Source organism: Pogona vitticeps, chromosome 2, assembly GCF_051106095.1.
Source record: "Pogona vitticeps strain Pit_001003342236 chromosome 2, PviZW2.1, whole genome shotgun sequence".
NCBI lineage: Eukaryota > Metazoa > Chordata > Lepidosauria > Squamata > Agamidae > Pogona > Pogona vitticeps.
In genome coordinates this window covers 156666547-156690816 of record NC_135784.1, presented here as the reverse complement: position 1 = coordinate 156690816, position 24270 = coordinate 156666547, and the positions used below count along the sequence as shown (strand labels likewise).

Sequence of the window (24270 nt, the reverse complement as noted above, 5' to 3'; positions counted from 1 at the left end):
AGCAATCCATGAGAACTACTGCCCTAAATTAATTCTAGGAGGAAATGCATCGGTTAGGTGGCCAAACTGTCTTCAAGGGGATCTTACCTGACAATGCCTATCTTTGCACTGAGGGCTTCTTTGCCTCTCACCAAAGAAGCCCTCATGGATTTCCAAAGATTCCCTAAACTGTGTGTGTGTGTGTGTGGGAACCATAAATCATAGTGATTTATAGGGGTCAGATTTGAAGTCCTGGACACTTACGTCAATGGAGTTATTTTAGCTTTGCATTCGTAGAACAGGGCATCGTTTTGTCCCACATAGTTGCAACACTGTTTACATTAAACCCATTCCTTCAAAATACTGACACTTGTAATTAGTTTACATACATTCATCAGTGGATTTAGTGAATTGAAGGACCTCAAGGGAGCTCTTTGGAAAGGAGTGAGCTCTTAGTGAAGCAAGAAAAAGAAAAAGAAAATCAAATTGGATACTCTTGGTCACGAAGGAAAACCTAATCTAGCAGCAACCGTGACTTTCATTCGGGGAGACAAATTCTTTGAGGTAAACTGGGAAGGATGACAGCCCAAAATATTAACCTGGCTCAGTGTTTGTGAGCAAAGAGTCCTTGGAACTGCTTTCTGCTATCATTCCTAGAACAAACTGAGGCTCAACTGTAAATGAGGAGAACAGCAGGATCTACTCTTTGAAAGAGTGGACTGCTGGCTATTAAGTGTTACCAATTTCTTGAACTGTGATCCCAGGTAGATATATATAAGACTCTAGTGTACCCAGGATGGCTGCCTTACGCTTACCTAGGAGTGAGCCTCATTAAAAACACAAGGAAGTTTCTCTGCGCAGTTGGGGCTATTGATCTTGGCTCCTGATTATGTTGTGAGTGCTGAGAAACTTCTGAGCAGGGACTCTGGAGTTATGTAAGGCAGACACACTGGAGAGGTCCAACTCTAAAATGCTAAAGATCCTGCTATTATCAAACAAACCTTTTCAAAGTCTTCACAAACTTGTTTGAAGAGTGGAACAGATGCTTCAGGCTCCGTGAGACAGATTGCTTGCGGCCGGCATTCTGCAGTTTGGCACTATCTAGAAAAGACACATTAAAAGGGAAGGATTGGGGGGGGGGAGTAGGGAGAGAAAGAAAAGAACAGGATGTGGTGGGAGGCAGGAGAAGAGGTGGTGTGGGATTTTACAGAAATATCATTTAATGCGCCTTTGTTCAGATCGCAATAGCAGTTAAGCATCAATGGAAAGGTTACACTTACAAGAGTCTTCCAAAAGTGCCCTTTCTCCCTGGATAATTTTTGTGAATTTTGTACTAATAAGAATGAAGAAAGAGACAGCAAAGGTAATGAACGAAAGCAGACAGGTGACGGATGTGTCTAATATATGCATTTATTTATATATTCACCTAAAATATTTCTCGCCTGACTTCAAAGCAAAGGCAGGAGGATATCCAGAGGTCCAGGGGCCATACATGTCCACCCCTGGAAATGTGGAGGGCTGCACCTGTTCCTGTGACCTCCAAAGTTTTTTTCCTTATAAAAATTGTGTGGGATTTTTTTTTTAATTGAAAAAGACTAAAAATGGGCACGAACCAGAAAAACGGTAGTTCCTGATGGTTTGTGGCTCCCCACAAACAGCAAACTTTCACGAACTCTCTTAAAAATGAACCAGTCCATGGTTTGGTTCGTGCCGATCTCTACATAAGACCCCCTTTCCAAGCCATTTAAAAGTTGCTTTTTTGGTGGGGTGTATGCGTGACAGATCAGGGACATAAGGAGTCTTTTTGAGCCAATATTTTTAGAATTTTTCGGGAGGGTAAGGGTGGGGGTTGGGGAGCAGAAACATTTGGGTCTCATTATGCCCATTTCTGCTTTAAGGGCAAATGTGTCCAGCTGGCAGAACAAAATGCTGAACACTGATACAATAACATCATTATAGAACAGCAATTAAATGTCCGGCCCACAGGACATGCACTGAAAAAAACATAGGAAGAAAGGATTAAAGATGCCACTACTCTGTTTGACACCCATCCCCTGCAACTGGCTAAAAGTTTTTTTTTGAGTTAGCTATCCTGCTGTGATTCTCTTTCATATGGTGTTGCTTGGTCCTGATGGTTAAAGTTTCCCTGCTCAGAAGGCAGTTGGTGATTTTGTGGGTGCAAAAGTGTATTTTTTACTCTTGGAAGCAAAGGTGGACTTTGCTTGCTGGAGCCGTTTTCTCTTTTCCCAGTATCTGGGAGGCCACACATTCCCTATCCCTGCTTTCAATATTTCTGAAGCCAAACTCAAATCTGATGGAATTTATAGGAGTCTTGTGTCAGTCAAAAAAAATTGCTCTTGATGAGCACCTGTTGGAAGGACAGACAAGAGAATCATGTTGACTCTGGCAAACCACATTATCACTCTGTCTGCTTTGGAAAGAAAGAAGATGTCAACATAAGCCACTGTTGAAGTCTGATTCCTTCATTTTACAGAATCCAGTTGGTTTGACTGGCAGAATAATGTTTTCATGAGGATTAAATCTAAGACTGTTGTGACGCTGGACTCTCTTTGCTGCTGAAGGAATTAAAGATGGAAATTTAAAAATGCAGTTTCTTGAATACTTTCATAAGAAAAAAACATCTTCAATACTTGTCATGTTAAAGGATATATTTAACTACCGAATCTTCTTAACAAGTTTGAACACAGTTGCTCTTTGTCAAAGCCCATATCAAAAAGCATTCCTCGTTTTTGTTTAAAAAATGTGACTACATTTGTACCTAATTTGGACAGTGCATGTGACGGAAATGAAGCACAGCTTTACCATTACTATCATGTACAGCAAGGGCAAAAATAAAATGACATTCACATGCAAATGAATGTCCTTTTTTTTTCTTTTTCTGCCTATTCTTCCATTCCCAAAATGAAGAGGACATGACTTGCATTAGCTACAAAATACTAGGTTGCATTCAGCCTACAATGGGACAACAGCAGTGGGAAAAAAATAGCTGAAAATATGTAGTCCTTCAGAGACCAGGCATGTGATTCAAATAAGATAACCAGTATGGTCTTATATGGTTTGATCAAGGTCATAAATGAAGGTATACAACTCTATAGGCAGAAAGCTCAAAGGTACATCCAAATCTATCTAAGCTTCAGAGGCTTCCTTCACCCAATGAAAGATTAGAGTCATTCTGTCAATAGGATATATGGAACTGTTCTTCCAGCTGAAGGTATTTTTACACTTCTGTCTACTTAGGCAAAGTGTACTTGTCCAGGCACACAATGCAAAGCTGTGACAACATTAAAGGAAGCATGGCAGGGTGGAAAGCATGGGGTCAAGTGTGTCCTCTAAATACACAGTCTGGCCAGCCTGGGTGTAATGCCTGGCATCCTTATGTTGGCATAACTTCACATTACATGAAGATGAACTGCATTTTGCCCATCATGGTAGCAGTCTTCTCTTTTCTTCTATACTTTTGTTGTTGCACCCAGTTGCAAAGTCACCCATCACGCCCATAGTTTTCCATACAGTTTCCTGTTAAAGGCGAAGTGTGGTATGCAGTGGTTCTTAACCTTTGTTACTCGGATGCTTTTGAACTGCAACTCCCAGAAACCCCAGTCAGCACAGCTGGTGGTGAAGGCTTCTGGGAGTTGCAGTCCAAAACTCCTAAGTAACCCAGGGTTAAGAACCAGTGGTATAGAGGCAATTCAGTTCCACCAGACTCCACTGAAGCTGTTGGCTTTTCCAGTGGTTGTGTTGATTAGCATAGCTGAGGTATGGGGTGGTGCTAGACAGTGATTCCTCATTAGCAAATGAATTAAGTTACTGAAGAAGAATGACTATAGTAACATTTTGAAGATGTTCATAACCAAGTATACCAGTAAGCAGTGGTACAGTGTACTTTTCTAAGCTCTGTCATTTGCCTGACTCTTGCTGATAGGAACTTCAGAACGTCCTATTACATAATTACTTACAGAGCAAGCGATGCACTCAAAATGTTGGGTCTGATTTCTCTTCAGATCGTATAAATCTTTCACCTTTTGACATTTGAATGTATGAGAAGAAATTGGGCACCCCTGCAAGCCATGTCTCAGTGTTTCCACATATGTGGACACCACGTGAGAACTTTTGGTATGTAACACAGAACTCCAAGATAGACCTCTAAGCATGTTTTAGTTTAGGGTCAAATTAAACAACATTTTTTTTTTACAATTTATGGAGGTGTTCTCTCAAATATTTGTCACACCATGCGATTTTCATGTCAGCATATTGCGTTTAGCTGTGGAGCCAGAGGTTGGGAGTTTGATTCTCCACAGTGCTTCCAGGGAGAAAAGCCAGCCTGTGTAGTCATGGACAAGCTGCACAGTCCCAAGATGGCCCCTACAAGTAGGGGCTGGTAAAATCCTTTTGTGCATTCTCTGTTTGTAAACCCCTGGAAAGGGGTACCATAAGTCAGAGTCAACTTGATAGCGCACAATGAGCTTGCTGGATAGCTCTGTGAGCTAGGTATCTGGCTGTGGAGCTGGAGGTTCAGAGTTCAATTCCCCGCCATGTATCCCAGAAAAGCCAGGCTATGTGGCCTTGGGCAAGCTGCACAATTCCAGGATGCCCCTAGAAGAAGGGGGTGGCAGACCACTTCTGAGTACACTCTACTGTACTTAGAAAATCCTGAAAAGAGTTGCTGTAAGTCAGAATTAACTTCATGGCACATAATTGTTTTTATATTGTGTTTAGCATGCTTAACTTGCAAGTCTGATTGCTGAGGTATGTATCCCTTAGGAGACTGCACTGTGGGATGTAAAGCGAATTGATCACAAGAAATACAAAAGAATCTTCTTAACACCTCATTAGGCTTACAGTATGCTTAAAAGCCTCTCAATAGAGAGAGGACATGATAACACAGGGCTGCCAATTAGCTAGGGACATGAACTGCCAGTTTGGCATGATTTGTTTAGTGGCCAGCTGATCCACGCTTTTGTGCCCCCTTTGTCAGATGCCCCCTCTGAGGCAGCACTCGGAGGAGGCAGGGCGGGGCACTGCCAGTGAATGGGAACCCACTGGAGGGGGCAGAGCACTGAATCACAGACCAGCTGTTCGGCCAGTAAATGAACCCTAATGAACCAATGAACCACTGAACTGGTGGTTTGAGTCCATCTCTAAGCAGGAACCCTGTGTGTCTCCTTTATTGGGGAGATAAGTTTAAGAAAGTTACTGAGTGTGATCAGGCAAAAGCCAGATAGAACTTGGAACCAATGAGGTATAAATAACAAGTTCCTTTTGGGAATAATCAAGGGAGAATCAAGTTACATAACAAGTGTAACATAATAAAGCACAACTTCACTCCTTTTGCTATCCAGCTATACCTGGTTTTACTTAGTATTGTAGCCACAGGAGATGAGGATTCACTACTTGCCTGTGTTGGTCTAAAACTAATAATTAAAATGAATTATCAAATAACATTTGAATACTTTGAACATAAAATATAACATTGAAATGCAACTGCAAAGGTAACTAAAAACTTGGGGGGGGGGAGGCTTGAAACAGTAACTAGTTACTTTCAAAAAGTAACTGTCCTAGTTCTGAAAACAGAACATTCTAGAACGTCTGGGTGGATCTTGCATGTGCCTTACTCCCCCTCCTCATTCTAGAATTCCATGCATTTTCTCAAATACCTGTGTGTGGCTCAGAAGATCCATAGATTTATTCTATGTTTTCTGAAAGAGACTCCAACAGGTGTCATAGAAGGTTCCTTCAAGCTGCTGTTCAGCTTGGGGGCAGGTGAGACTTTAAAATATTAATTCCACACAACCCAGGAAACAGTAAGGAACATGCCTGCAAATGGGAGACCTGATTTTTCAGAAAACAAAGTGCCATGACACCTCAAGGAACACCATGCAATTATCCCAGTAAAATAAAAAGCAAGGAGTGTTTAAAGTTGGAAAAAAAATGTGGTTCAGCTAGTGGAATGGTTTGGCTCCCCTCCACAAGCGCTTTAATAGCCGCTACTAAAGAACCAAGGTACGAGGAACTGCCGCAACTATTCCAATCCCATTGATTGCTTTTTGTTTTTACAGTCTTGTATAAACTGGGGCCAGAAATGCTGAAGTGGGATTAAAAATAATAATAATAATTTGGGATCCACAGGAAGAAGGCATTTGAACAGACTGGCATTTAATTAGCTAATAAATAACATGGCAGGGTACTAATTGTACTGCAGCAGAGCCACATTCAAAGATGAAGCTGCATAAATAAATGATAAGGTGAACCAGCTATGCGGCCATAGAATAAAAAACTTTCCCACAAAGATTAGGAAAAAAGAAGTTTAACGTTTCTACAAGAAATACTTAAACTCCTCCTACTAGCAGTTCAGGAGATGTTTTGTAGCTGAAATGTACCTACATTATCCTTTCTTGTCTCGCTGAATAAAACTGAACCCAACTGATCTGGGGAGATATAAAGTGGGAAATACAGTGCTGCCTCGCTAGACGATTGCCTCGTGGGACAAAAAACCCGCAAGACAATTGGTTTTTGCTATCACTATGGTGCCTCACAAGACTTTTTTTGGAGACTGATGCTTCACAAGACTTTTTTTTTGAGACCGATGCATAGGGAATCTCGCAAGACAATTTTTTCACAAGATGACGATTTTCACAGAACAAATTAAAATCATCTTGCGAGGCACCACTGTACTGAGTATGTGGCCAGCTCTAAAGAGGACAGTCCTTTATTTGAAGGGCCATCAGAGAGGTAGTTGTCTCTTCGAAGGGTTGTCCCATTCCAGTTTGCTCTGAAGATAAGGGACTACAAGGAAAGAGAGCCGGGAGTAATTGCAGTATGATAATATCAGAAGGGTGCCCTGGTTGTCTTAATGACATGGGCAGGCCCGTGAGTAACTGGGGTGGGGTATAAATCGAATGAATGAATGAATGAATGAATGAATGAATGAATGAATGAATGAATGAATGTATAAAATGTGGCAGCACAGGTAAATGACTTGCACGACGCTGAGTGAGGCCTCTGGATATCTGGCCCAGAGGAGGTCATGAGAATAAGCCCTTATATTCACACTTACTGGCTATGCCTCCATTACAGCCTTGCCTTCAAGCAGGCTGCTGTCCAAAATGAGAACCTCTGCCCTTTGCCAAATGAGGTAAGAGAGCCAGTTCTGTGGCTCACAGATCAAATTACTATTAAAACATTTTTAAGGATTAGTTTTGGACTTAGCCATTCAGTGTTTCACTGGACAAGTGCCACTGGGGGTGGGAAGGGTATAAGTATTACAATGAAAAGGTTTTATTTTCCTTCTTACCTTAGATCCTTACCATGTTATGTTTAACTACAAAGCATTTATTTGAAACCAATGCGCTCAGAAAAGGAGAGGTGGGGAGGAAGACCCCGCCAAGACCTTAGATCCATACAATGTCAAGCAATCAGTAACTGTAGCAACGTGGTTAAACTAGTTACAAAGAAAAATGGATGACCTTATTGCTTGTCATCATCTATGTTTCCCCTGGAAGATTAAATACAGGGAAAGTAAAGTTCTCTCCCAAAGAAACCACCACCTCATCAAGGAAACACACTCTGCGCACAAATGTTGTCAAGATTTTGCAACATTCTGAATTTTTGTTTCGCCTCACCCTTTTATAAGCACAGCCTGAGAAATTACTTTTAGGAAGAACAAAAATAATGACATTTTGATGCTGTCCATAATGGAGTAATGGAAGAATGATGCTCTGAGTCCTTGGCCAGGGGTCATGGCTCAGTTATATTCAGTTAGGTAATGCTTCAGCACGTTATTATATTCATTCCTCTTTTAGAAGCACCTTTCCAAGCTTTGCTAGAACAAACATTAGGTTATATATAGAGATGGGCGCTTTGTGCTTCATATGGAGCACAAAGCGTGGCACCACAAGTGCTGTGCTGGTCCATCTCCCACCCACCCCTGGCTGGTTGGGTCACTCAACCTTCTTCATGTGCCACTGGGGAACTTTTTCTCTAGCAGTGCTCCAATCTGGCCAGGAACTCAGCTGCCTCATACCCGCCTCCTCAGGCAGCTGACCACTCTATCAAGGAGGTGGGATGGGGATTCGAGTTATATATTTTATTATGTGTGTTTAGCCTTATCCTGGGAACTGTTGTTTGGTGAGAGGCTGGGCAAACTTCTGTTACTTCTGCTTCCCCATGCCCCATAAACCAAGAACTACAGATTCAAAAATTCTCTGTGGAAAGCATATCACTGTACAGTTCTTCCATCAACAACACTGGAGTTAGGGACACTGGCTCCCATATACTGTTCAAAATCCATTTATAGCTCTTGTACCCCCAAAATGTAACTACTGTATAAAGCATAAAGAGTGGATACTCTCTCTCTCTCTCTCTCTCTCTCTCTCTCTCTCTCTCTCTCTCTCTCTCTCTCTCTCACACACACACACACACACACACACACACACACACACACACACACACACACACACACACACACACACACACACACACACACACACACACACACACACACACACACACACACACACACACACACACACACACACACACACACACACACACACCGGTTCTCTTGATTGGGGTGCCCTTCCATAGCATTGACAATCCTTTCCATACAGTTCCATGTGCAATGAACTTTAAAGGTCCTTATGATAATGAGGCTAAATTAAATATGTGTTTGGGAGCAAACATATCACTTTGATACCTTTGGTATTCCATGTATGGGGTTCTGGGTGGCCAGGGGCATAGTACTGATTGATTTTTTAAAAAAATATTTATGTATAACCAAGATCATCCCCAAGCTACTAACCTGTATAACTATTGTGTTGCTACATGCTGCCAAGTGACATCCACTCTGGTGACCCGAAAAGGCTTTCTAAGGTATGTGAGCTATTTAAGGAGTTATTTTACCAGGGTCTCCCACACCCCAATGAGTTTCCATTGCTGAATGGACATTTGAACCTAGGTCTCCTACATCCTAGTCCATTACTTGATCCACTGCAACATACCAGCTACTCACAATATGAGTAAATTAAATAACTGAATAGGAGGCACTTCTGTAAAATCCTAAATCAGCTGCCTGAGGCATCCACGGAGTGGAAAATTATCATGAAAAAAGCTGAAGAAGAATGGCTTTCAGTAAGACACCTTTTATGATAATTCAGTTGCTCATGAAAGAGAGAAAAATGAGCAAAATTTAGGTAAAAACAAGATAAAAATAAAAAAAGACAAAAACATGGTGGCACCTTAAAGACTAACTTCAGTATTTTTTAATGTGAGCTTTTGTGGACAAGTCCACTTCATCAGACATAAGAGGGACATGAACAGTATTTGACATTCCACTTTCAAAATGCATTATAAAGCAGAATGGTTACATGGACCCTAATTTGGGGAAGGGAGGGAAAAACCACTTATCTTCCTGCAACATCTGTGGTCCTTTTGAAAGGGCATTTTCTTATGGTGTTCAGTGTTGCCATAGTTACAAGAAAGGAGCACATGGACCTTTAATAATCATAATTGTTGTATAGCCGCACACAAAAGTATCAAGGCCCCGTCTAGTAGAAACTGGTGAGGAATTTATTCTGCCCTCACAGCACTTCAGTGAATTTCGAGAATTCTGAGTCAAGTTTATAATGGGCGAAAAACTAGGGCGACAAACACGGTAACAATAATGCCTTCTCCGCCTTTTCTTCGCCTTGCCGGAAAGCCTGAATTTCAACAAGTGCTCGCGTTATTAAAATTTTCTTAAAAGCCACCTTTCAGCAACTAATGGAGAGTTTAAAAATCCTTCAGTCTACTATTCCTCTTTTCATGCTGCCAAAAGCTGAGTCTGCATCATGAATGAAGAGCAAAAAAACTCAACAAAAACCATCTTGTTCAAAGGCCAGCTGACCTGGGGAAATGGCCAAGGTGGAGGGGATACAACTGGTCCAACCTGCCCTCTCTCACAGAGGAGAGGAAATGAACCAGCCCATGGGTCTCAGTGGGAGCTGGCAGCAGTGCAATAAGGCAGGTAGTAACTAGAGGGATGTCAATGCTTGGAACAAGTCCTATTGATTGTGGTGGAGAATTCTGAAGGCCAACTCTCTGGTGGACCTGGCAGCAAACAAACAAACAATTCGTCCCCACCACCATGTTGCCTGCACAGAACTGCCCAACAGAGTTATCCCAAGTGACCCAAGTCTATTAATTCTCCAGCACATGAGATGAACATGTGGATCATTTGGCGAATCATGGTGAACAGTTTGCACAATATTTTGCAGCAATTGCTCAAACCTGTTCTGATTTGTGTGCTGTATTAGACGTCCTGTGGGCGTAACTTCAGACCCTGGCTGTCAAATAAGAATGGGTACTTCTCAACTTGAGCAGCCTGAGGGTGGGGAAAGAGCCCTTCGAGAGGTGAGTTAAACTCCGTGTTTGTTCAACCCTTGTCTCCAGGCTCCCCAAAGCACTTGGGATAAACACCCACGTGGATGAAAGGAGTGGTCACAGCCTCTCTGCAGCAAAGGTGCTGAAAAGAGATGGTGCCTAAATCTTCACTAAAAAATTCCCTCTTTAGTCACTGTGTCCTGGTTTTTATTCATCTCCAACATCATCAAAGGAGCACTTTCTCCTGGCCAAGGAATGCAAATTTTTGCTTCTTTCATCCTTACAGGCATGGGCAAGGAACTGCAAAATTATTTGTTTTCCCCTTAAGAAATGAGAGGCATTTTGTGATACCCTCAACAGGGGAAGAGTTTTTGTGCAAAATAAGCCTCATTAAGCAAAATAAAGCTTTTAATGCAAAGAGCACTTCAAGATAGATCCTGAAACTTGGCACAAAATGATGATGCTTGTCGCTTTATATTGCATGGGTTTGAAACAATCATGGTGTGTGTGTGTGTGCGCGCACGCGCCCGCACGCGCATGTGTGCTTCCCTTCTCACAGAGAAAGGAAACTCATTTTGTACTGAGAGCACATGCAAGTTATGGAGACCTATGAAGGCGGGGCAGGAGCACTCTGCATTATTCTCAGTGAGGCAAGGAATCTTGCAAGGATTGAAAATGACTCATCAAGGTATCTCAGTAGCTCAGGATCGCTTAAATCATCAAAAATAAACAACACTAGAGAATACAAAAACGGATTGGCTTTTTTGACGAAAATAGCCAATTTGTTAAATATTCGTTGCTTCATATTCATAGGTTCCAGAGACTCCACAAATATGAAGGGACGAATATTTACCCATTTTTATTCATCCTTCATATTAAAAAACAAAAACAAAAAAACCCACCATTCTGCCTACCGGCCCCCGTTCAGCTGATCGGCAGCAGAAAGGCAGCTACTCCCCTCACAGCTACCCAGACACACAGCCTATCCTCCCACACCCTTCCTCTCCCTACCGTAGCCCTCCCCTACCTTCACCAACATCCCCTTACCTTAATCGAAGCTGCTGCAGTCTCTTGGCCTAGTCCAAACCACGGCAGGTAAAAAGGGAGCCTGCCTGCCCTTTGCAAATTTGGCGGCTGTGGCTTCATTTAGTGGAGGGAAGCTGCGGCTGCCATCTTTGCAAAGGGCAGCCTGGATTCTCTTAGCCTGCCTTAAGGGAGTCCAGGCTGCCCTTTGCAAAGATGGCAGCTGCAACTTCCCTACTCTAAATGAAACCACAGCCACCATCTTTGCAAAGGGCAGCCAGTTTCCCTCTTTACATGTGTGGCTGGGAGGCCAGAAGGAGACCTCGGCAGCAGCGATTAAGGCAAGGGGGTGTAAATGGGGGTGGGGGCTAAGGTAGGGGAAGGAAGGGGGTGGGTCGACAGGCTGTGGTATTGGGTGGCTGGCTGTGGGAAGGGGTGGCTGCCTATCAGTCTCTGATCAGGTGATCAGCAGCCGGTAGGCAGAATGGCGAGTTTTTTGTTTTTGTTTTGTAATGTTGCTGAAGACAAACTTAATGCTTCATGCATGCCTCTCAGTGCCAAAGGGACCTCTCATTCTGCTGGGGCCAAAAACAACTCCCTCAATACCATGGGCTTCTGTGTCGTGTGGTAAACTCTCCATGGGGGACCCAATTTGCGGGTGAATAACTCGGATGTCCGATATCCAATCTTCACCAAAGTTGGCAGGTGTGTTGGGGAAAGAAATAGAAAGCTCTGTTGTGATTCTGGATTCTCTAAGTACCTTAGGGGAATTTTCCGGGGTGTGTGTGTTCCTCTTTGTGACTATATCTCAGCGGTCTGTGGTCCAACATTCACCAAACTTTCAGGAGTTATAGGAAAACGTCTGAGGAAGCTTCCCTGCACATATGGTGTCTCTAGGTGCTTAGGGGCCAGTTTTATAGCCATTTAAAGCCAAGACGAACCAACAAATTAGTTCATCAATTTGTTGAAAAATATTCACATATTTGTATTCACTGAGTTGTTAACCTTGATGAATCATGACTCAAAACAAATCACTTTTTTTATTTGTCCCCATCTCTAAACATCACAACTGCTGGACAGCTCAGTGGTTTAGGTACCCAGCTGTGGAGCTAGAGATTGGGCATTTGGTTCCCCACTGTGTCTCCTTGACTGGACTTGATGGTTCACAGGTCCCTTCCAGCTCTGAAGTTCTAAGATGATGATGATGATGATGATGATGATGATGATGATGATGATGATGATTAGTATTAGTATTAGTATTAGTATTATTATTAGTAGTAGTATTTAGTATACTTTTTCTACAGCCCTACTTTTGCTCCTGCTCCCCTTACAGGAATGTTTATTGGGGACACCGAAAGGGTCTTCCTTTCTGTAGAGCTCATTTCCAAAGGGCACCAGGCTGGCCCCCTCCCTTTTGTCCTTCCACTGGCAGGCAAGGACCTTTCTATTTTGAAGGGATATTGGCAACTGATTGGGTATTGAGAAAAGGGCTTTTAGCCAACTTGTGTTATGATTTTTTTTTTAAAAAAGATGATTTTTTAGACCACTTATTTCAGCACTTTTGTTTGCTTTTGTTGGTTTTGTTTTTCTTCTTTTCTTGGGATGACCTGACTTGTTCCCTATGTTGGGAAGGTTGGGGGCTCTATGGCTGGTTATAACATCATTCCAGTGGTAATGCGGAGAGGGAGGTATGGCGTTGGAGGGGGAAAGGTGTGTGTCACAGCAGAGCCCATCATCAATATGTTGCATTGATTCTGAGCTCTAGCTCTCTTTTGCCCCCCACCCCCACCCCTGCCAGCTGCAAAGGAGCCAGAGCAACCCAATTCCTTCCCCTCTGATCCTTTAGTTGTTGACCGCTGGGTCAGTTCAGAATAAACCCAACTGAACTACGCTCTGATTGTGGATAAAAGGGCTAACTTTGGGTGGACAGCAGAGGGTAAGCATTGAGGGTGGGGTTGCCGTCTCTCAGATTTGCCCCTCCCCAGGATATTTCATCCAACATCAGGATAGACCAGGAGACCGAGGAGGGGGTGTCATCGTTTTGTTCAAAACTTCAATCAAAGCGAGCAGAACTGCTGCCTTGGCCTGTGCAGGGTCAGAGTGCCTCCATCTGTCTGTGGGCCATAGGGACAGAAGGGGGATATTGCGGTCTCCCAGGGTTGTACTCCTGATGGACTTCAACATACATGCAGAGATGGTAGCTGGTGATTTGGCCTCTGACTTCATGGGTGCTGTGACTTCCATGGGGCTGTCCCAAATTGTATGTGGCAGGTCATACATTCGACCTGATATTTCTAGCCAGCTGAGGTGAGGATGATCTTCCACCCTGTCATGGTCAGATCATTATATGCTGAAACCTGGCCTTACAATGATGCCTTGGTTATGGACTGGACAAGGGCAAATAGGCTGAGGTTGAATCCTGACAAGACGGAAATCGTGGTGTTAGTTGGGGGCCCTGACTGTCTGGGGGGCCCTTCAATCTGCTCTATATGGGATTACATCCGCCCTAAAAGAGTGTGTTCATAATCTGGTTGTACTTTTGGATCCGGCCCTCTCGATGGAGAAACAGATCTTGACTATGACCAGGTCTGCCCTTTTCCATTTTAGGAAGGCGGTGGTGACAGCGTGGTGGTAGTGGTGGTAGTGCAACAGGAGCAGACAGCTCCCCACCCCACCCCAATTGAGCACAAACCAAAAACTGAACTGTGAAACAGTTTGGTTTTCCAGTTGGTTCCTGGTGCTTCCTGGTTTGTGGTTCATGGCTAACTAGGTGCCGCACCCACACTCCCGAAAGGGAAGCTGGTTGCTGCCTTCTGTGCATGTGCCTGTCTCCCAGCTGATTTATACACTGCCCCAGTTTGGGCAGTTTTCGGGTTAAAACTCAAAACCCCCACAAACTCCAATGCATATGATGACCAAAAAAAAAATCATCTAAAGAACAAAAGAAAACAAGAAAGAATGATATATTAATATTAACAACCTCTGGGAGATTCAGTTGTTGAAAGCAGCTTTGAATAATTCTGTTTTCAACAATATGCTGAGCCATATTTTAATACGATAATTTTTTATTTGTTTTTACTTGTACTTGTTTTTAATCTATTTTTACCTATCTCTGTTTTAATTTCCTGGTGTGCTATCTTGGGTCCCAGTTCTGAACAGAAGGCAAGATAGCTATCCAATCATATCAGCCATTCAGTGAAACAAAGTCTGGCCAGCCTCCTGAGTCACTTGCCGTAGGAGAGCTTGCTTCGTCTCATGCAGAGTTTTGCTTTATTTGCTATTTCACATCGATCAGGTTGCGTCTTTTTTATTCCAAGGAGCAGCTGCCTCAAAGAGAATTCATACCCTCTTCCTAGTGGAATCAGTCAAATGGTTCACCCAAAGGTTGTGACCCATCACGTTATAAGTTTACCTGCGGCAAGCATCTATAATGAATGGAGTTAGATCTTGACAAATACAATGAAATTGGTGTCCAGAAGCCTAGGACGGATCACTGTTTGTGGGCTGTGTGATCTCCCATGCATGCTAACAGACAGGAATTGCAGTTACTGCATGCAAGCTGCATATTCCGGACTTGCAAGAGGCGCTAATCAAAACTATGCTCTTAACTCCTGGAACTCCTCTTTTAATCTCAATTATTGTGTGGCACTGGCTGTGGACATGCAGCTGGTACCTGCTCAAAGACCTTACTGTTTCTTAAGTGTCATAGGGGAACACTGAAAGCCCTGGTACTCTTTCGTTCAAGCCTCCTCCCCCCCCTCCAGCAAAAAAAGAGAGCAGTATATTGCCATTATTTGCAAATATGCAAACCAGCCTTTAAGCAACTTAATTTAATTTTGTTTACTAAGCTTGGGGAGAGAGAGAGAGAAAGAGACTGAGAGTGAATGCTTTGGTGAAAACTTGTTCTGAAATGTTTGCCATGTTGCCAATTTGGAGAGGCAAGAGTGAGATAGTCTGCTAAAGTGATTCCAGATGGGCCAATATTAATATCTTTCTCTTCCTGATGAATGAGAAGGTATGACCCAGATAGAAAGCTGCTAAAATTACAGGCGCCACGGAGGCTTCGGCGGGCGCCCTACCCCACGGATACTTTATCCTTACCTCGGCAACTGTGACTCTGATGAGACGCCCTAACCTGCTGCAGCAGACGGTCCAGAGCCTCAATTTGTCCCCTGTGCCTCGGCTCTCTGCCATCGTAGTCTTTCCAGTCTAGTGAATAAAAGAAATAAACAAAAATGAATACCGCAGCAGAGGAAAGAGAGTCGCTTAAGAGGGTTTCTTTGCTCCCAATGTCTCTCAGTGGCTGGAGAAGTGGCTAATATGTCTTTTTTCAAGCATGTCCTTGATTCAAATACCACGGACATCCACCTCCCACACAAATGGCCACTGCTGTTCCTTGATCATCCTCACAACTACATTCATCTACATATGCAGGTAACAACCATCCTCTCTATAAGCCTTATGGTAGACTGCAACATTACACTTGCTTATATTTGCTATATAATAGTGGAGTCCCCACTTCTACCTTCTACTCAGCCAATAACTCAATGGGTTGCCCAGAACTGACTGAAGGTCGTTTTAGGGCAGAGTGGCCAATACCACAACCCAAGGCATGTGTCAAAGGCCACCCAAGTTATTTTGATACATGAAGCAAAAAGAAAATTCTACATCCTTCCCCACCTTAGTAAAAATGCAGAATTTGCTGCCTTTCACGACACTCCAAATCTGCTGCCTGAGGCACTTGCCAGGGGCTGCTTAATATATAGAATGGTCCTAAGGTTGCATTAGATAAGCCTCTCTCTTTCTTTCTGCTGAAGCATATCTATAAACAGAGATAATAATGCCAGACTATTTGCATCTTATTATTACTGAGGTAATGCGGAAAAACACGGTTCTACTGGCCAATTTATATTCACAGAAAATAAGAGGTGTGTAGATCCGTTCAATTGCAGTCCAGCAATGCAAAGTATTTCCATTTCTAGATTCCACAAAAACATCTTAGAGAGTAACTAGATAACTATTTATGCCCCCTCCCTTTGTCATGCATGATCACGGTGCAATCCATTTTCCGGGGACTACAGGACATGAAGCTAAAAGCAAACAGCCACGGCCTTTTCCAAGTCTGTCCAGTCCCTTTTGGGTGAGCAGCAGAGGCTAGTATTTTGTGGAAGAGCGGGGACTGGATGGTTACTTATCAGTTTCAGCTATGTCTGATCACCAATATCATTCTAAATTCAGCACTGTTTCAGTAAACCCTAATCTTCAGTAAGATTAACGGCTTTCTGCTCTGTTCCATTTCCAGGGCACCATTGAGGAAGGGCAGGGAAGGAGGAGCGTGGCCTCCCTGCATTTATTGTTCTCAGTGGCAATATGGGATGCACGAGGGGGAGCGAATGAGAGAGGTTAGGGCTGTCAAGGGAGGAGAGAGGAGGGGAGGAGAGGGGAGAACTGCATATAGGCGTGGGCTCAGAACAAGCAGCTACTCAAAGCTACAAAAGGCTCCTTGCTGAGGGACAAAACTGCAATCAGGGGTTTGTCCCCAAACTACCTGGGAATGTATGTGAAGAGAAAGATTGATTTAAATTCCAGATCATACTCGGAATTAACTCTATTTAACTTCAACCCCATGCTTAACAGTTGCAGTCTTAGCTGAGAGGGGCCAGTGAGATGGTTTTCTGGGGATCAAACAGGACAAAGATGCCAAGCTGATAGACTGTAATTTGTGCTGTGTCATGTAAGTCTCACAGCATCTTGCTCTAAGAGAGCAAGCGGGCGGGGGGAATTCCTCTTTTCTCCTCACAGCCAGATTTCTATGCACACGTTTCCTCCCCTGAGAATTCTCTCACAAGTTCTCACTAGTTTCACAATTACCTTTTCTGAAAGTACTGTAATGGCAAGACACAGAAAATGGCTCAGAATGGGAAATTTTGCAAATATTCAGCCCCCCAAAAAAACATAACGTTGCCAGACCTCAAACCTGAGCAACCACTTTGCAAATGAAGCCCTTAGGTACATCCTAATGATCAATCACAAAACAAAAGGATGTGAATCCATAACACATTGTAGTAAGGAACGATCTAAGATAAACAGGCTTCTTTCAACTCTTAAGGGAGCTCTGCTTCTAACAACGGATTAACTGTGCCATCCTGTTTGACCCTGAGTGAATCCACTGGTGGCCATGGTATGTGACAACCTGTCATTGCTAGGAGGCGGTGACAGAGGGGCAACAGCCAGAATCATGGAAGCATTAATCCTGGGTGATCATCAGTTCAGGAGCTTTGTATTTGTTCAGTATTAGCTTTGCTTTTCCTTACACTGTCATCAGCCATAGCTGAACATGAAGACTGAGAGGGAACTTTCCACCTCTGTTGCCACACTAGGCTTATTATCTACTACCTCTTGTCATCTACAAACTTTGTAGCAATTGGACACATCCAACATTCCCTCTAAGCTGCATGGGTGTGCAGCTGCATTGTGCTGCACTGGTGTTGCACACCCGCAGTTAGTGTTGCTGCTCATTTGGTTCCAGTCATGGCTGTAACTTTGCACGTGCAGGGAGGGGTTTCCACTCAGTGCTGGAGGAAAATTAGAGGGAATGTTGAACATATCTAATTCTAGCCATGGGTGCCTGCAGCAAGGTGTGTGTGTGCTTGTTCCCCTGGATTTCTAAATCCATTTATTATTTTAATGTGCACAAGCAGATGGTTCCAATGATAAAATCAGAAAAACATAGCCATGTCATTATGGGACATCTATTCTCATTTTCAATGTGTTTAGACCTCAGAGGGCAGAGTGACATGCTATCAGAAATGGAAGCAAGTCACTACTTTCTCTTATCCCTTTTATTAATGTTTAGCTTAATTAAGTTCAGGTCTTGACATAATTGCATGGGGAATTTCCATAGTTGGCCAATAATGCCCATCTATACCATCTATCTAAAATAATCCACATTCTTGTATTCCCAGTCACCATCTATGGGTGTGAAAGCTGAACAGTAAAGAAGGCTGACAAGGAAAAAGTGACTTATTTGAAATACAGTGCTGAAGGAGAGTTTTGTGGTTATCCTGGACCACCAGAAAGATGAACAAGTGGACCCTAGAACGAAATAAGTCTGAACTATCTCTGGAGGCAAAAAGAACAAAACTGAGGCTGTCCAACTTTGGGCCCATCATGAGAAGGCAAGATTCTCTGGAAAAGGCAATAATGCTGGAAAAGGTTGAAGGCAGCAGGAAAAGAGGTGGACCAAATACGAGGTGGATTGACTCCACCAAGAAAGTCACAGCCTGGAGTTTACAAGAGCTGAGCAGGCTGTGGAGGACAGAACATTTTGGAGACTGTGCATTCATTCATTCATTCATTCATTCATTCATTCATTTGATTTATATCCCCCCCCCCCAAATCTGGTATATTCTACCACTCTTCATACAAATATGGAATAGGATATTCCAAAATATAGAAATTCAACTTGGTTGTGAAGGAGATATGAATGAGAGTGTGCCGTCTGTAGTGACTGAAGCCATGATGGAGGAAATGGAGATCAGTGGCGCGAGTCAGAATGGGGAAGAAATGATGACAGAGGCAGGAAAACAAGCAAAGGTGGCTGAGGAGAAAAAGGGGAAGGTAGAAATTTGCTTGGTGGAAGACAGCGCGAAAGTAAAGGGGTGGAGCAAAAAATGTCAATGTGGAAGGAAAGTATATATAATCAGGGCGAACGCTGGTTTGGGGCAGAATTAGAGAATTGGATGAAAAGGAAGGAAGAAGAGAGACGCAGAGAGCTAGAGTATAAGAAAAGCTTAAAGACTTTCCCAGTCTTAAGGTGGGTGGGTTACTGCCAGACTCTCCACCTAAGGCAGAAGGTGGGACGACATTTGAGTCACAAGAGTGTACTGTCATGGTGTTTCCGAGGGGACAAGGGTGTTGGAAGCAAGTGATCAGACCTGACGAGAGATGCAACACCCCTCCAAAGGAAGGGGACTGGGTCTGCCATCCATGCTGTGACAACATCTGCGCGGTGCGGAGTGCGCCTCTCTGGAGACCTACAGACCAGGAGCAGTTTGGCCAAGCACCCCAGTGAACACGTTGGAGTTGGGGAGGGAATTCTTGTCCCTGAGTTACGGCCTGTTGCCAGAATTGACATATTTTGACCCAATCATGAATACTGTTGAAGAGTTTGGAACTAATAAAAAACAAGATATCAGCACTGTTAAAACGTCTCCGATTTTATTTTACGTGCCGAAAGAGGAGTTGCTTGAAGCAGAAAAAGAACCCAATCACATTTGTATTAAATCTAATGCATTAATATAAAGATGGATTTGAAAATGTGTTACCATTAATTGTTTTAATGAAAACATTAAAAAAAATCAATGTAATGTGTTAATAAGTAATTATGTGTTAGTGACATGTTGCTTTTAAATTTAAACAAACCAGTTACAGTACAATTGTGAAAAGTGGCCCCAAATAGTCAAGCCCATCTCTCAAATATCCCCAAAGTAAGAAACTGAAATAATGTGAATTAGTCCATGAATGGTTTCACAAAGGACTTAGGAGAAAAAAAGTGATTTTGAATGAACTATTTCCAAGCTTGGCCCAAGCGTAGGGAACATGTACAACAAGAAGAGTTGCTGAAGCAAGACTCCTCACCTCCAGCCAAGAGCAAGACAAAGAGCTGCTTCCCTCCCACCCACCCACCCACTGAAGTGTCTGTAATTTGTGTAAAATGTCATAGCCTTTCTTACTCTTTTGAGAAGCAACACAGAGGCACTTCCATACAGCAAGAAGCAGTAGGACTGACAGATAGTTAAGAAAGAAGCTAGAAGTCCATCACCTGTTTCAAGTTCTTAACCGAAGCAGCAGTCATCCTAATTTAGATCAGTTAACACAAGTCATGCATTTTTGCCATTTGTGCAATCTTGTGTAGAAACAGGCAATCACCAGGGTTCTACTGGTGTTTGTACAAGACTCCTTTGAACATGACGCAGCTAAGTGCAGCTGACTGATGGGGTGCCTGGGCATATCTTTGACTCCACAAGCAAGGATGAGAACAGGCAGATGACTGAGACATACCCAGACACCTCATAAATTAGCCGCAGTTGCAAACCTTACAGGAGCACCAATAGGACTCTGATATGTGTGTGTAAAACATGCAAGACCTTTACTGGAAGCTCCAGGAAACTCTTTGCCAGCGAAAGAAAAAAAGATTGCCGTTCCAAGAAGTCCTAGGATGCAGGGTGTGCTTCCCAGCTCAGCTGAGACTTGGACTGGAATTCCTTGCTCTGCCCAAAGACTAACAAACATCCATTATAGCACACTACATTTGGTGCCATATAATCAAGTATGTCTTCTAATCATTATAATATAATATAATAATACAGCACAACAATCTTACAACTGCAGAGCTGGAAGGGATCCTATGGATCATCCAGTGCAGCCCCTGTCAAGGAGGCCCAGTGGGGAATCGAACTCCCAACTTCTGGCTCCCACTGAGATATCCAGCAGTGGGAGAGAATATGTCAGCACTTTCTCACTGCATACTGTCTTGAGATAATAGTTCCCAAACTTAGGGTGATGTATGTTCTTGGAATACAATTCCCAGAAGTGCTTACCGTTGGTGTGCTAAGGCTTTTGGGAATTGTAGTCCAAGAACATCTGGGGCTCCAAGCGTGGGAAGCAGCAACCTTACACTTGCATTTTATCAACAGTCCAACAAAGCGTCTGACCCTTCCGTTTCCAATGCTCAGCCTGCACAAAGATGACATGGTGGTCAGGCTTTAGAGCGCTCGTCTTGACCCCTTTGCTGCCATACATTGAGCTGAAATCTTTCAGCACTTCTTTTTAAATTTAAAATAACAAAAGTTAATAACCCACCACAGCTCGGTCAATAAAAGCAAGTTGCCAGCATGTTTGTTCTCTTGACAGATTCGACTGAAAGGCAGGCAGACTGGCTCTGCAGCCCTGGCGCAGGGGATGGGAATATATTCCGAGCTACCAACTGGCTGGCCGTCTGTAAACGGAGCATGTGGTGTTAGTTTACATTGTGAGCTCGGGAGCCAATATTCTGCTGGAAGGCTCGGCACTCTGGGAAAACCAGCCCTTGCCCTGCACCTTTTCTACCGAGGGATTCAAAGGACGAGAACCTTAGCTATTCATCCTCTTCATATATCACCTATTCTGAGTTATGTAAAACATAATTCAGTCCAATTGAACCAATGAAAAGTCTTAAGCTTTGGAAGGTTGTTAGAAAATCCAAGAGATTTCCAAAGATAACTCTTTTGAATGGCAGGTAGATTAAACTATAGCACACATACAGGGAAATTCCATGCAGCGCAAAGGACTCTGAAGCACAGGCTTATGCTTTAAATAAGGTTACCAGAAACATTTAAGGCTGCACCCTCATACACATTTACCTAGGAGGCTGCCACAGTGAACATTATGTGTCGTTCCCTTCTGAGCTTCCACTGAGCAAAAACTCTTGCCAGCGTAGCAATGCTTGATTGCGCTAATGGCCCAAGTGTTGCAGTTGTGCAAGTGGCAATCTCCTAAAGATCATCGTTCCTCCACCTGCAGTATGCTTTTGCAAACAGAGCAACCCCATGATAATACCTTGGTGGGAATTTCTGCCTAAAAGACACTGAATCCAGGTCAAGAGAGCTTCTTCCAGAACGGACATATGTAGATTTGTACCACTGATCCGTAGTTTTATAGACACAATCCTGGGCAGAAGTCTCACAGAACTCAGGGGCACTTGTACTTTTGAACAGACACGCTGCAAAATTTCCTCTAGCATTCATTTCCAGGAAACAGCATTCGAAGGTGAAAAACGCCTTCTGACAAATGATGTGCTACGTTTGGTCCGTGAGCCTCTTTGCTGTGATACAGCTTTTCTAAATGCATCGGGTTGAGCCCATGAAGAAACTGGAAACGGCTTGTACATTATGGATTATCTACGTTGGCCATCAACACGAGGTATCACATAATTCTTCGGCACTGCGTGGCTCGCAGCGGCTGTGTGCTGGCATGTCAGGTTTCCTTGGCAGGCACCAATACCATGTGATGAGCTGCATTACATTTTAGGTCGGTGGTGGCTTGGAAAAGTCATACTGAGAAGCTGTTTGCAGCTTACTTGGGTGATGAAAGTAACCTGCATGCCAACTGTTAGCCCACTGAATGCAGACAGAATTAATTCTCAGACGGAATACACCAGGCCTCTACATTTTAATTTTTCAAGGGTAGGAAATTTCCCCAGAAGACCTCACTGATGTTAATAGAAATGCTTTGAGATGCTCTTTTTAATTTACATTGATAGATTTCCCTGCTTCTTTATTTTGCTGTGACCATAAACAAACAAAGAAACAGGACCAACTGTTTTTTTCAGCTTTTCCCTCTGTTAATATACCCACTTACAAGCACATGGCGGGTGTGTTGCAAGAGACACAATGAAACTTACCTCTGGTGTAAGCATGCACAGAACTTTGCAACAAGAGGTGATCACACATATTAAATAGAAAATAAGTTCTTTTAAATGTATTCTTATATATTCCAATGTCTTGGGAGAGGCCAGGAAAAAAAACCCACACCAACATAAGGTGTGATCAGATGGTGATATAGTTCACATTTTGGATTGCTTGTGGCATGATCCCATTTGAGCCATTTCCCATCAACTACACAAGGTACAGGAAATTCTGAACTAGCCCAGCCCTGTTCTGTGCTGAATCCAGATCTTTTTGGTTCAGCCAGCAGGGCAACTATTTTTCTTTTTGGAGCTGGGCTGGAATGACGGAGATCCAATTAGGTGTGTGCATGGAAAGGTTGACAGCACCCAGCACAGGGACACTTTCCGGCATGACCCAACGCAATCCAGCTTCCCTGTCTGACCAGTCTGTTATATACTGACCACACTTAGTACTAGGAATGACTCCCAATTATTGGTCAAAATGGATCTTCCTTCTGTGACTAAACATGCTTATGATCGCATTGCACTGTCCTCTAGCATTCATTTCTAGGAGACAGCTCATATAACTCAGCATCTGAATATATAATGAGTTTCACGGGTGTTACTTGTAGAGATGGATAAGGTCTGCTAGATGTATTCCAGACTATGGACACGGCCTTTGGTAACGGTAGAAGGAACCTCATGTCCTTTCAGCATTTCACTCCAAAATCCATGTTGAGTTGGGAGGACCAAATTCCATGTCTTTAGTTTCTAATTTTTTTCCCCAAAGCTTCTCATGCAAAAATGGCTCCTGCTTTAACATGAAATGATCATCTTGTGTAGATACAGGACAAACTGGCAGAAATATGGCACAATCTGCTACACTAAGGAAGCTTCCTCGACTCATGGCAAACCCTCCAGATTTTGAAACAGTTCTTCCATAAACAAAGCTGCAAATCCTTCACCAAATTCTATTTACTATTATAATTTGGCAGAATCTCAGTTAAAGACTTACACTCTGTACCCAGTAACAGAACCGTTTTTGAAGCATCAATACCTTTTCCTTATTAAAACTGGCAAAGTAAAATGGAAAAAGGAGAACTGTTATAGCAAGAGAGAAGAAAATAAACACACGTAAAAGTATACAAAGGAACCAAGAATCATGCTGCAGCTTCCTGTTCCAATAAATTGCAAATAAAACAAAATTTCCATATACATATAAACCCATTATAGTCACTAAGTGAATCCTAATGTAACATTTCTAAACATATTCGTTAGAGAATAAACTCTACTGGATAGAGTGGCCAGAATTCTACTGGTGAAAACCATGTATGTACAGGTGACCTTTGCTCATTGTCTGTCTTATGCCTCAGCACACCATTATCTGCTCTACCAGTGCATGTGGGGAAGCCACTGACTGACTACCTCACTAGATGGAACCGCTTGTGGCATAGGCTGTACAC

At 43.1% G+C, this 24270-nt stretch overlaps 1 protein-coding gene across 2 annotated transcripts in view; it reads right to left on the bottom strand.

Annotated features, from left to right (window-relative positions):
• Positions 1-24270, bottom strand: part of ANKFN1 (ankyrin repeat and fibronectin type III domain containing 1) — a 328869-nt gene that overhangs the window by 52874 nt on the left and 251725 nt on the right. For both annotated transcript variants that reach the window (XM_078385159.1, XM_072990937.2), the window contains exons 8-9: positions 15481-15588; positions 981-1080 (exon numbers count right to left, since the gene is read on the bottom strand). In XM_078385159.1, coding sequence (XP_078241285.1) covers positions 981-1080; positions 15481-15588 — 208 coding nt within the window. The remainder of the gene's footprint in view (positions 1-980; positions 1081-15480; positions 15589-24270) is intronic.